Raw genomic sequence first — 14637 nt, 5'->3', positions numbered from 1 at the left:
ATTTTCATGCAATAGAGCTCTATTTTTTCTTCTTTAAATGTATCTGGAGACAAATGTTATTCTACAGATTATTTTAAGTTGTTTTATATTTAAGCTTGGATACTTTGCTGTTTGATTTAAGCTTGGCGTTTTTGGTGGTGATTTTTAAACAGATACAATGAGAAGACAACCGTTAGAGCATTTTATAGATAATTATGGCACAGTCGAACTATACAAGTAGAGACTTGAAGTTATTTAATACTCTCCTCATGTATATCTCCCATAATTGATAGAATGCCCAATCAATTCTTTAATCTCTTCTGAAAAGACAAAGCAATCTAGACCTTGAATGTATATAGTATCTCCATTTAATCTTAGGAGTTAACTTGGCCTCACATTGATCAAAAAGGACTTACTCTCCTAAGACCTCTCATGTAAACATGAGCCTTTAGTTTCTCATCAAAAATAAAGTCCCTTTAAGGATATAGACAATTTCCAGACTAGCCTGAAGAATGGGATTTTAGTGTAAATATCAATCGTCTTTGGGAACTGGCATCATAGTTTGAGTCTGGGGAAATGGCTCATTGGGTAAATAAAGCACCTGCTAGGAAAACACGAGGACCTGAATTTGAATTCCCAGAATCTATACAGATATCTGCATGGGAAGAAACAGAGTCGGAGGCTACCCTAATCATGCTAGCTGTATAGACTAGCTGAGCCAGTGAGCTTTGGGTTCAAATAAAAGAAAATACCTCGAAATATTAGGTACTGAATGATTAAGGAAGACACTGATGCCATTTGCTCCCTTACAGGCGTACAGTGTGCACTCACACATATGAACACATAACACACATACACACAAGCACACACACTCACACATGGGTGTGTGCAGGCATATACACACACAGCATAGCACACACAAAAGCACAGCTCCTCTGGGCTCCCTTCTTTAGTATTGAAACAATGACTATGTACATGAAGGTGCACATTATTCATCTGGAAAATGTCCATCAAGAGGACTCAGTGGGGAAAAACAGCTGACCTGAGTTTCCCAACCCGAGTTCAATACCCACAGCTCTGATGTGATTAGAGGGGAGAATCACCTCCCACAAATTGTCCTTGAATTTCCACGCACACACAAAATGAATACATTTTTTAGCATCAAGTTTCTAGTTAGTGGCTAGGCCAAAAGATGCGCAAATTATGGACCAAGGTGAGCCTTCTGTTTGGACTCATGGCTTGTAAGAATGTGGTCTGTGGTGATCAGACTCAACCTGGACCTGCACTTTAGAACAGGAGGGGCTCAGGCCAGGGGAGGGGGTGAAGAAGAAGTGAAGGAATAGAGCTGTATTGCCAGAACTGTTGGAAGGCATATGGCTTGGAATTATCCTATCTCCTCAGATACTGCGGGTTCCAAAAGGGATTCGTTCTCTGCCCCACAGTCTCACAGGCAGTTGCGATTTTATGTATTCTTTTCTGTAAGACCTACAAACCAGACAATTTGCAAAATTATCAGGACTGTCTGGGCATAATTAGAAATTAGAGATGTGTTAGGTCATTACTGGATAATCCATAAGTAATTTGAAAAGCATAGTTGAAAATAAAATAGGTAAATACTTAATCGCAAATTGAAAGTGTCTTGAGGCCGGTAGTAGCTAATAGGTTTTAGACTATTCGAATTCAAGTGAGATAAAATGAAAACGTTAACAATAACTAACTCCGTTCCTGGCTTTTCAGTTATCTGACTAACATCTGAAATGTATGTGATGAAGGCCTAAACCTAGGGGCTAGTTCCTCCTCCCCTGCCTTTGGCAAAGGCGCCAAGGAGCCTTTGGATGATTTCCAATGAAACATCTCCATGGTATCTGCAAGTGATGGAGAGGTCTAGCCATATGAGCAACACTGTAAGAAGCAATCATGATTTGCTCTTTCAGAAAGAACCTCAGGGAAGGATGGGAGAATGGGTTCCTGCACAGAGGTGGTATTCTATCAAATTGAGGAACGGAGGCGGAAGTGACAGAGGCAGGAAACGGAAGAAAGCCACTGTGCAAACCAGTGTCATAGCACTGCGTAGAACACTTCCTGGAAACTGGCCCCAAACCAAGTGATCATATTTGTGCGAGCCTTGACCTGCTTGCTGGGATAATTTTATTTTGGTGAATGACATTCCCCTGAGGCATTCCCCAAGTAAAACCATGGTGGAGCCAGCTTGGCAAAGCGAGCACCATACAGTGATCTTTCCAGAAGACTGCTAGTGCTCCCAGTCCAAGATGAGCAGTGGCAAGACCAGTAAAATGAAAAAGTCAGCCATTTCCCAGGGCGATGGGAGAGAGTAAGATAGCAAAGAGTCATGATTCATGCCAATTGCTGAGCATCTGAGGTCACAAAATCTATCGAAGAAAAAGTGTCAAGGCATTTCAAAATGCTGTCCATAGTCACCTGTCTTAAGCATGTGACAATAAAGGCATGTAGAGAGTAGGGAAGCGTCTAGTCTCTATACCTTTGTCGTGTTTAAAGATTGCAAGTCTTGTAGATACAAAAAGCATGATGCATTGATGTGGAATTGAACCAAGTTATCTGGGCATTAAACACAGTGCCAGAAAGGAACCGAAAAATTAATGCGCTGACCTGTTCCTGGGTATGAGAAAGAGAGCAGGAGACAAGAATCTCTTCTCGGTCCCTCCCATACTTCTTATGTGCCATCACACATCACCTTGACTGGTTTATTTAAGCAATAAATGTTTATCGTGCTCCAACTATTTGTTGAGCAATAGACAAGGTTTGTACTAAAGTTGAATTTATGATGATGACATGATCCTTGACCTGTTGGGCATCATGGTTTAGCAAGAGAGAACAGTCCTGTTAAAAAGAAAAACTAACTGTAGTTTGTTAATTGAAAAATACAAAAAAAAGAGAGAATAGGTACACTTACTGGACCCCCAGAAGGAGGTCAAGATGTTCATCAAGTGAGAACAGATATTTGTAATTTATCACGGTTAAACTGTAGTTTTCCCATAAGATTCATGTCGTGGGGATGCAAATAAGTTTGTTCTAGAAAGAGCATAATTACAGAGTTATATTCTTTCAGGCAAGTCCAACCTGCAGCCTGGAATTTCCACTTGCCCCTGGACGGTTAAAAGTGCTGGGCAACATAAAATTGCAAAGTTACTCAAAACACTAAGGTGCTTTTTTGTGACTGTAGTTCACAGTTCTTGATTATGAACAATGTTAATGAGCAAATGATAATGTTGTGTATATTGTCAAAAGGTTAGACACACCTGGTCTTAGAGTGATGGAGGAAAATGCTATGTTCAGGTAACAAAGAGGTTTCTGTGTCTATTACAAGATGTGGTGTGTGTGTGTGTGTGTGTGTGTGTGTGTGTGTGTGTGTGTGTAAGTAGCAGAGGGGAACAAGTGGTCCAAAGGTGAAACGCTACTGGGGTCACGGCTCTTTCTTACAGGTGACAGAATCTAGGGCTTTCCTGCCAAAGAATGGCATAAGCAGACTTAAATACAGCAGAAAGTGGACTCCTGACAAGAAAGACAAGGGTCAAAGCAGAGAAAAAAATACCCTGTGTTATCCCATTCCTATTGGAGTTTAGCCATAATTTTGTTTGCTTTCAACGTGTGCCTCACAATAATCAATTATGCATTATGCTGTCTTAACTTTAAAAAATAATCAAAAGCTTCTTTGAAAATAAGAAAGCATTCTTCAGACAGGACTATAAAGTCTTTTAATGTTGGCATTCATTTAGGCAATAAATACTTTATTAGGACATGACGTTACAATCATCCGTTCCATTTATGAACTTTAAAGCCTTCCTTTCATGATGTGAAATGCGGAAAGCTAGTAGAAAGAAAATGAGAGATGAGAATTTGTTTGTTAAAAAGTCAAGAGGCCAGTGAAACCCAGTCAGTAAGGCGGAATGAAGCTACATGGACTTGGTGTAAACGTTCAGTCCATGGGCTGAAGGCATCTAAGCTCTGCCACCCACCCTGTCCTTAAATGTCCCTCATATTCACCCTAAGGGTCCTAGGAAAAAGTTTCTTGTTTAAAATTGTGCTTTGGTGATAACACACACTGTAGGAGATGATTTATCTCTTTAGAAGAAGCAAAATATTGTCAGTATTATTCTGCATCCTTTTGGCAGCACCTTGAAATTGGGTAATCTATGAAATTGGTGGGATTTTTGTGCTGTTTCACTATTTCCAGAGTAATAAGATGCCCAAAATATATCCTAAATGTTGAGCTTATGTAGACCAAGATAAGGGATCTGTGCAGGCAATTTACTCGAAATACTTTTCTGGATCTCAGCTTGTGAAGACCAGAAAAGACCTGGTTTGTTTCCAAACTTTCGTTTAGGTTTTTATGCCCCCTAGTGGACAGTTAGTGTTTATGCAGTTGTAAAATCATGGCGATAATTTGAGAGCCGTTCTTTTGTTCAATTGAATTCAAACGTTTATCAGCAATATATGACACTCAGATCACCATAACTGTTATCATGTTTTAAATGTTACTCATCCATGATAAATAACTTAATCAAAAGACCTATAGTTATGGAAGAGAATCTAGTTTAATTGGTTTTGCTTTGCTTTGTTTTTCAACTCTTAAGGACTCTGTCATAGAGTGATTGCCCAGCGTGAGTGAGGATTCCCTCTCCAGCAAAACAAACAAACAAATTAAAAGATTTAAGGAAAGGGAAATAATGTGAACGGGTAGAACTGTCTTCTGGACAACCCCTCTGATCTTTATTCATGAATTCCCTGAAAATCTATTTTCTTCCAGTCAAGAACTCTAGTTATGAAAGAGAAACTTCTAGTTGCCCCTCCTTGGGTTAATAGAGGCTCACAATACTTGGAAAATATATGTGAAGTTCTCAAACTATGTAGGAGAGAATGACTGACTCTTAGGACAAAATAGGCAAGCTCAAAATCAGCGTAGCTTTTAGGCAAACGTTGACTTCAAAATGTCAAAGAGAAATCTTACCACTGAAATTAATACCAGGGCCCCTCTGGCAAACAAGTTCTGTACAAGCAGGTGTTATATGGCAACACTTTAAAAAGTCATTTGCTATTTGCAAACATTGCAGCTACTAAAAAACTATCCATCAAACGGTGATCCTTCTAGATTGCAAGTTGATGGCAGAAAATCCATGAATAACATAGCCACTGAGACCCTAAGGGATAGAAATATTGGTTAATAAGTAATCCAGTTTCCAGGTCAGAAGAAATTGTTTCTTATACCTCTTGGATTAGCACTCAAGCCAAAATAAAAATAAAAATAAAACCTCAAACACACAAAAATCAGTCACACAGAGAGAGAAGAGGAGAGAAGAGAAGAGGAGAAAGGAGAAGAGAGCAGTAATCATTCAAATATACCACTAAGAACTTATTTCTGCCCAGATAAAGCTGTCTTTATTTTAACTGTTTAGTTGTTGATACACGGTATGGTGGACCCAGAACCTGGCTCCATCAACAGTCATGAGTCTTCTGGGCTTCATTGCACCTGCGTGGGATCCAGCCATTCTATTCCTCATACCAGGCAACTTGTGACTTTTCATCATTGAACAACAAAATGAGCAGGGGAGAAACTGAACATCGGGATTATTTTAACAACAACCTTTTCTTCCTTTTGGGTGAAGATCCCTTCTGCATGTGTGACTGTTTTTTAAATACCATTTCTGCCTTCCCTCTTAGTATTCATGGAAAATAGATTTGCACATGAAAAGCCATGACTTTACTAGGAAAGTGAAGCATTACAATGCTTTTCATTTATTATATGAACATACATATATAGTCTTCAGGTCAGATAGAAAGCCATATGAATAAAAAAGGTCATCTGCCATTTAGAGTTCAAAACTACGCAAAAATGATTTTTCCTTTTTTGAGATCTCTATGCCATAGAGTTTTTGTAAAAATGTCAAATGTAGAAAATGAATGGATATTAATAAAATTTGATTTATAATATGTTGTGCCTAAAAACTAGTAATTTTTTCATGCCTCTATAAACTGAAAAATGAGAAGATTAATAAACAGTCAAATAGATGATTGATGCATGCATGTGTATATACAGACACACATGCATACATAGATAAATAGAAAATAAATATATGTAGATTCACTTTAGTTCTTTTCCTGACTAATCGTATTGTACCATTTGGGACTTTGAGTAAGTAGAAAAGATGCATGAGTTCAATGACTTTGCATGAAACTTCAAACAGCAGTAGAGAACGAAGTCCTTGGGAACCAGCACTTAAGTGTGTTCTGACTGTGGCTTGTGTGCCTGCATGTGTTGGGGAAAGTGCTGTGGGGTGTGAGCAGAGTCAAGGTCACAGTGAAGGTGTCTGATGCAACATGAGCGAATGCTGCTGGAACCACTTCTAATTTGTTACCAGTTTGACTTTTCTGATCTGGGCCGTGTTCAGAAATCTTGCCCCAGTTATGCAGCCCTCCATGTAGTCACAGAAGCTGGGCAACAATTAACACTGTACGGACATTCTGGTGCAGGAATTTGAGTCATCGGGAATTAGGTCAACTTCTGATCACCTACAAACACCAGAATGAGTAACTAAAGACTCAAAGAGCCCCAGTGGGATCCTCAAATACGATGCTGGTCAGCATCTGCCTGTTACTGTCACTGTCCTATCCTTGGCCAGCTTCTCCCATCTACAGGTTAACATAAAAATGTTCTCTCACAAGAACCATGTTAGTAAGGGTGATCATTTCCCAATAAATTCCGAAAAATGCAGTACTCTTTCCCAAGAATTAAGCCTTAGACAACCTCTATTATTAAAGAGGAAAACAATGAATGCATTTAACTGATATACAGTAAGAGCCTACTTCATGCTAGAAAGAGATAAAGTCAAATAGCTCTCACTGTTTCAACTTTATTTTTATGAAGAATGAAAAATAAGGAGAAAATATCAGACTAGAGATGTAGCTCAGTGATGTAACCCCTGACTAGCATGTACAATGTTCAATCCCCATTATCAAAAATAAAAAATAAGTATTATATCACATGTGGACTGTGAAAGTAACAAAATGAGAAGTTGTCATGGAACATGATTAAAGAAGGGAATAGCAACTGTGAATAACGTGAATTGGAAATAGCTTTTGGAATGAAGAATTAAGTGTCGCCACACACAAAGCAGACGGCCAAATGTCCAGTGTGCCCACAGGACAGAGTGTGGCAGAAACTAGTATAAAGTAGCCAGGAACTAAGTTGTCATGGTATTACCATAATCTGGAGTCAAACGGGATGAGTTTCGATTTGCTTTTGTTTCAAAACCATTGGAAAACTGAAATAAAGCATCAACTGGTCAATTTCCATTTTAAAAGCAGAGCTCTAGTCCAGGAGTTGTATTGTGGTAAATGTGGGAAGGGTGGGCAAGCTTCTCTGCTTGGTTAGTGGCCAAATGGAAGCTGAGGAAAGCAACCTACATGGGTTTTTTAATGTCTTAGTCAGAGATGAAAAGAGTAACTGGAAATAAGGCGTGACTCTAATCGGGACTGGGTAGCTCGGTAAGTACTGGCTTAAGAATGTGGAGGGGTCAGCGTGGGAGAGTTTTGCTAACTATAGATGGCAAACTGTGAAGACTGATTTGAGAATTGACAGAGGACGCTAGAAACAGGCAAGCCCTGTTTTGTCTAGTTTGCAGTTTTGTTGACTTTTAGGCATCCAGGTTTTGAAATAATCAGACCAAACCACTGAAGGTAGGAGTCTCACGTACAGGAGAACCATCCATAGAGGCTGTCAGTGCAAATTAGGGTACTGCTACAGAAAACCAACCTTAAGCTATGGCGGTGATTGAAAAGGCAAAAGGATTCAAAACTGAGAGATAAATTATGCAAAGCTTTAGAAATCAGATAAAGGGAAAGAAGCCAGAATAGATGAGAAAGGAGCTCCCAGTGAGGTAAGAAGGTAAAAAGTACTGAAGCAAAGAACAAAGTGTTTCAGAGAACAGTCAGCTATCACACACCAGCACAGGACTGATAAGGTTATCATGAGAAATGACTATCGGATATCACAAGTGAAGGTTAATGGAAATCTTTCAAGGATTGTTTTCACAATGATTGGAGCAAACGAAAGACATGTGATATACTGTCCTACATTTCCTGCTTAAATGTCATCACCCATCCAGTTCTGAAAACAATTAAGTGGAAAAGTGTGCCATCTAGACTATAAATTCCAGCCTAGAAATATTGACTATTAATAAATGTAAAAAAAAAACTGTGCCACATTATATAAAAGTCAAATTGAAGAACTATCATGACATCATCAGGCTTTAAATACTTGCTAGTCTGAGGGGTTTTGAAATGTTATCATCATTTTCTACAAGGTTGAAGGGTAATTTTTGCAAGTCTATATTCATAATTTCTCACTTACTAGCTTGACACCTTGCATATTGTAGTCATGAAGTAGAAATAAAGATGATTCCCAAGAATCATTTGACCTAAAGCTAAAAGGAAGAGAACTGTTTGTAACAGAAAGAACTGTTGCCCGTGTCTTAAGTCAATTATTTTTCCTCTGACCCAGGTATGGCGACATGGTGCCGAAAACCATAGCAGGGAAGATATTTGGTTCCATCTGCTCTCTGAGTGGAGTGCTGGTCATTGCGTTACCTGTGCCTGTGATCGTGTCCAACTTCAGTCGGATCTACCACCAAAACCAACGAGCGGACAAACGAAGGGCGCAGAAGGTAGGCTTTGAACTCCATGAAAGCAAGCAGTGATGATCTTCTTTAAAATCCTCATTGTTCATTCAGTAATAGATTAATGATAAAAAAAATCTACCATCTCAGAGGCTTAAAACAAGGTATTGTGTTTTCACTAGTGAGAGTGGATATAGATCAAGACCATGCTACTGGTCCGTTATCAGTCTAGAAATGGAAACTCCCTATGCACTGCACCGCTACAGTCAAGGACATGATGAATCGCACTCTGCCTCCTATGGGCTTTCATGAAGTAGCCCCAGACCCTAGCACGTCTGCTGCTTTAGCCAAAGTTGGTCACACAGCCCCTTTTAGATTAGCAGTGGGCAGAGAATGGCTGTGATGGGGCAGGAGGTAGGGGGGTAATTGTGAACAGACCTAATAACAGTTTATTCGGATGCATATGGTTAAGAATTATTATTGAAATATGATTTCTAGATCTAATTCATTTAGTCCTTATCCAGCAGAGATCAGACAGGTTCCAAATAAGAGAGGGCTGTGAATGGGAACCAGGATGTGTATCGCAGCTCTTTCACTCATTTGAGACAGGAATTGGGAAAATCCTGAGCGTTTGGACCTGAGTTGTTGTTCTTTGGTTTGTTGCTGTTGTTTTCCTAATAGTTTTTTTCTGTACCTCTGAACTTTACTCAAAGCACTTCATCCCTCTAAAAATAAACCCAGTATATGCTTGTGTGTAAAGTGGGGAAACAAGAAGACTATGACGATTCACAGAAGTATATACATCTGTGTAAGCTTATAGTTAACTTATAATAACTTATAATTAGCAACATTCAATGTTTACTGATGACTCCCTATGAGCCAGGAAATGGTGTAATATTCAAATCATCATTTATGTAGTCTTCACCAAACTCTAGGATTTGGTTGCCATCATTCTGCCCATTTAATGGGTGGGAATTCTAAAGTTTCTAGGAATCAAGCCATTATAAGATCATGTAACTAAAAAGTTGAAGACCAAAAAATTAAGTGTATGCCAGTCTGAGCAAGGGGGAAGGGCATAAATTAGTTATTCTCTACTTCCTGAATCAGTAGAGAAGAACATCTGAGGTGTAGTTTGGTGCCCATTGATAGTCCCCTTCTCTTGGAGCCATCTTGAGACTGATTGGTAAGACCACGAAAATCTGATTTGGAAAACTAAGTTTAATAAAACACTTAACACTGGCATTGCCTGCTTCTCAGAAAAACTGGGTGAGTGGTAGTGCATATGCCTTCCTCGTTCTACATCAAAAGAGTCATCTTGATAGAGTCCCTGCTGCTTAGAAATCACTTTGAAAATCTTCCTTGGACTTTCTCTGTAACTTACAATGCTACATTTCCAGTACTCTGCATGGCCACTGCATTTTTCCCCTTTCCAGAAAGCATCGACTTTAAAATGCCCAAACTCCATTCATAACTACATTTCATTTGGTGCACAACCTGGATAATTCAGTACACCTGCAAGACATCACCAGCAATTTAATGAACTGCTGGTTTTCTGACTGGTCTCCTAATGGAGTTTAAACATGGTGGTCAGCAATGTGTAGTACCAGTGAAGTATAAACCCTCAAAAGGGAACCCTTGGATAATTTCAGTGATTCCTTATAGGGACAGGCACATTCTGCAGAGGCCTCATTCATGTACAAGGTCAGAGAGCATTTTCCCTTCTGTTTGGCCAACATTAGAGCTGCTCGCTTTAAGGAGTTCCTCTCCCACTGGTGAACAAATTGCTAGCTTTAAATTATTATCCAGAGCAGCAATAAATAATTCAGACAATATTTATGTGGATTTCTAATAATCCCCTAGACTGGAAATGTTAAGAAAGAGAAAGAAGGGAGGAAAGGAGCAAGATGAACAGGCACTCTCTGCCGTTCCCATCCCTTGCAAGACACATCTGGAGCAGAGCTCTGAGGACTGGTTCCAGGCACCTCTACAAGGGACTTTCGAGTGGCTCTAGGCACACAGCAAAACCCCTCTCCAGGGCACTCACAGACACTGTCTGAAATAGCAATCATCCTCCCAAGAGCTTAACTCCGACCATTTACCTGTCTCCATTCTAGGCCTTCTGTTAGTATAAAAACTACTTTCAAACAATCAGCAGCACAAATAGCTGTGGGTTGTTTTTATTCTTCAAAGAATATCATGTATAACAACAAAAAAATGAGAATATCTTTTTAATATTAGGGTTTCCTTAAAGCAAGCCGTTCTAAGGCTAAACAAGTTCAAAGAAAGCCTGCTCTGATGATAGATGATATAAATGTGTTCTCTGCAGAATATGCCCTGCCTGTACCTACTCAAGCCCATGGCCATTCACTCAAGAGTTACCTTGTGAGAGGTGATACTTTACTCATGCTATAAAGCATTGACAAGCATGTTGAAACTTCATGATGGGACCAGTTACAAAGTGAGGAAAATGCTTGCAAGTATTTATACCTTAATAAATTTGAAGGCCAAAGCTAAATAGATGTGATATTATAAGGCACAATAATTGACAAGTGTACTTCATGAATGTGTTTTCGGCATTTTCAAACTATTGTTTATATTCTAAACTTCTGCCACTGTGTAATGAATTCTGCATGTGACTACTAGAGAAATAGCCAGATAGAATAACCTAATATAGTATGCGCAGTAAAAAGCCTGCATCCCATAAACTAAGCATAATCTCAGGACAAACGTGTATATTAAATAAAATAAGTTACCAAGGACTGTTTCCTACTTTCTATCTTGAGAGACTGGAAACAGAACAGACTATATTTCCATTAGATTAAGATGATTTATATTAATCTGTGTCTGGATCGCCGGTGAGCAGATATCACAGGTGGGGAAAAATAACCAATAATTCAGTCAAGCAAGCAGTCCACTCGGGAACAATTCAATAACAGCAACACTCAAATGGACCAATTAAAATAGTATTATGAAATTGTTGTTTTCTGTGTTTGGGTCTGTGGCTGGCTCCAACCTTCAACAAGGAAGGAAACATACATTGCATGTGTGTGAGGGATTTACTGCCAGTACTGTCAGGGGATTTCCCTTCTAGGCCCTTCCGCATACCGAGTCCTGTTTCCTACACACTCCCACCTTCAAAGCAAATGCATCGTTTACTCCATTCTTCTCAACCCTTGATAGTCTTAACTCAGTTACCAACCTGGGAGTGAAGACAGGCACCAACTGTGGTACCCTGTTCTACCCCAACTACTGGCAATGGCACCTTATTGGATTTATTTTTCATTCAGTCATTGAAAAGTCAGCATATTAAATAGAGTTTATTTGCCAGAAGTAAATCTTAACTGGTAGAATACTAGATCATAAGGGTGATATTTTGGAGCAAGGAGTTATCCTGTTTGGAAATATGAATGAGACTACATAGTCATATGCCTGTTCAAAGCTAACATGAATTTACCACACAATAATGATAATCTGATAATACCAAAACAACTCTCTCCATCCAGGGTTTCTACTATGGAGGATTTTAACGTGTCATTGTATTCATCATCTCTTGCAAAGGTTGCATCATTATTTCAGTTTTACAGAGGTCTTTCATGTGATCACACACCTATTGGTTTAATTCCAAGACCAGAAAACTTTAGCATTATTCAAATATATAAAATCTGAATATCCAGGGCTGGAGAGATGGCTCAGTGGTTAAGAGCATTGCCTGCTCTTCCAAAGGTTCTGAGTTCAATTCCCAGCAACCACATGGTGCTTCAGAACCATCTGTAATGAGGTCTGGTGCCCTCTTCTGGCCTGCAGACATATACACAGACAGAATATTGTATACACAGTAAATAAATAAATATTTAAAAAAAACAGCACTTGTATATGTTTTTGTTCAGCTGGTGGACAAAGGCAGGTTAGACAGATGCAAAAATAAATCCTCTTTTACAACCCAGAACTCATTGTTCAATATGAGTTTTGATACATACAAGAAGGAATATATAAAGAAAAAAAGAAAGAAAATAATCTGAATATCCATATATATTAAATATTAACATATATAATATATATATATATAAATGACTTTGCCTCTGATGTCCTATCACATAGCTCCCTGTGTGCCTCTGCTAGCTGTGAGTCCTCTTGCTCACTGTTCGTTTCACTCATTCATTCCACTGAGCCAAATCCCAGCACTGTGCCTGCCAAGGCTCCCTCTCTGGGATTACCCACACGTTAGAACTGGGAATAGCACACGGTCTAAGATGCTCTCTTCCACTCGCATCTTGCATGGCTTTGGCTTGACTCATTTCTGGGGCAGCTATTTTCCTTAGCAGATGGAAATAATCCAATAAACTCTTTCAGACCTTCAGAACGGACAATGCTTGGTGTACTAAATCCACGTGGAACATTTGAGCAGTGAATGGAAAAAACAAACTGTGATGTGTTGTCTGGACCACCTGGTTTAGGCAGGGAATGTGGGGGGGGGGGGGGGCAATATTCCCTGATGAATTGTCTCGGGTGAGTAAGATGAGAGACATTCTTTCAATCACTAGACTGCCAGGGATATCTCTATTTTCCCAAAGTATTGAAAATATTTTTTTTGATTCAGTAACACCATGGTTCAACACATTTACTAAAACCTCATCCTAATTTGCATTCTGACTGCTGGTACTTTGCTACTGCAAGAAGCTGCTATTTTCTCCAGGGCACAAGTAGGGGATTGAAGGGACTGCTCTCTCTTAACCTCTCATTACACAGCCAGCATTGCTATGACTGTCAGACTGTGTAGGCCACATGAAAAGCGAGTTCCTGAAGCAACTTTGTAAAGCAATCTCTTGCAATTACCTGCTTGAACCAAAGCTATAATCACAGATGGTAAAGGCTAGGATTCAACAGGTATTTGGTATGGTACTCCACGGGATGCATGAAGCCAATTAACTCACAGTAGTACAGCAAACTGAAAGAAAAGTTGTGGATGAAATTAAGACAAATGAACAGGTGGTTCTTTTACTGATACAGTACATGGCTTAGTACAAATGGATGTTCTGTCTTTAAAACAAAAATTTTTAACTCTCTTTTCATTTACTCTTTCTGTCTTTCACATCATACATCTCTGTCCCATTCATTTCCCATCCTTCTGTATCTGCTTTCTGCCCTTGCAACAAAGAATATTTTAAGAGAGGGGGGAAAAAAGAAAAGTAAAAAGGGGGAGGGAATCTTGTCATGGAAGCTGTAGTGTAACATAGTGAGCCATGCAGCAAACCCTTTTGTTCATATATCTTTACTTGCAACTGTCCATTGCAAAGAGTCATTGATCTGGTTCCAGTCTTCTAGTTTCTGCTACCCTATTGATGCTGCGTCCTCACTGGAGCTCCTCCTGTTTATCCTGCTGTTGCCTTGTGTTGTGGAAATCCTGCAGCTTTGGATCTGCAAGACCAGTCTCTTCACATACTCTAGCTGATCACAAATGGGGTGGATATTAGGGTGGGCCAACAAATAACCTTGATTTGCAGCCTGGGTAGCTGCAGGGTTGGTCAGCCCGCCAACTCTCCCTTCTCCTCACTTTCTTACAGAAGGTTAAGACTCTTTATGCATTAGTGGTTGCTATTAGCTGATGTGGGAGGTCCTCCTGTCTATGTGTTGCTTTTATTGGTTAATTAGTAAAGAACTGCTTTGAGCCTACAGCAGGGGAGAACAGAACTAGGCGGGGAAAGCTAGGCTGAATGCTGGGAGAAAAAAAGGGCAGAGTCAGAGAGAAGCCATGGTGCTGCCAGAGATAGACAATGGGAACTTTCCCCTGTAAAGCACAGCTATGTGGCGATATACAGATTAATAGAAATGGGCTAAATTAATATAAGAGTTAGCCAATAAAAAGCTAATGGGGCAAGCAGTGATTTAATTAATACAGTTTCTATGTGATTATTTTGGGTCTAAGCTAGCTGGGTGGCCAGGAACCAACAAGCGGCCCCTCCTGCCACAACTAGCATTTATAAATTTCTTATTATGTGATAAAAGATAT

The 14637-nt window shown here is 39.5% G+C and overlaps 1 protein-coding gene and 1 non-coding gene across 2 annotated transcripts in view; both read left to right on the top strand.

Annotated features, from left to right (window-relative positions):
* The window catches only part of Kcnd2 (potassium voltage-gated channel subfamily D member 2), a 484782-nt gene that overhangs the window by 458461 nt on the left and 11684 nt on the right, over positions 1–14637 (top strand). The window contains exon 2 of the mRNA XM_050145894.1: positions 8516–8678. Within this exon, the coding sequence (XP_050001851.1) occupies positions 8516–8678 (163 nt within the window). The remainder of the gene's footprint in view (positions 1–8515; positions 8679–14637) is intronic.
* On the top strand, positions 12493–12620 carry LOC126503988 (small nucleolar RNA SNORA40). Its single transcript, XR_007592460.1, has one exon. It is a non-coding gene; the product is annotated as a small nucleolar RNA SNORA40 (small nucleolar RNA).

The sequence above is a fragment of the Alexandromys fortis genome, unplaced genomic scaffold, assembly GCF_014885135.2.
Source record: "Alexandromys fortis isolate MF-2015 unplaced genomic scaffold, M_Fortis_MF-2015_v1.1 scaffold_34, whole genome shotgun sequence".
In the NCBI taxonomy this organism is placed as follows: domain Eukaryota; kingdom Metazoa; phylum Chordata; class Mammalia; order Rodentia; family Cricetidae; genus Alexandromys; species Alexandromys fortis.
The sequence above is the reverse complement of the archived record's forward strand: the minus strand, read 5'-3'. Positions and strand labels throughout refer to the sequence as shown.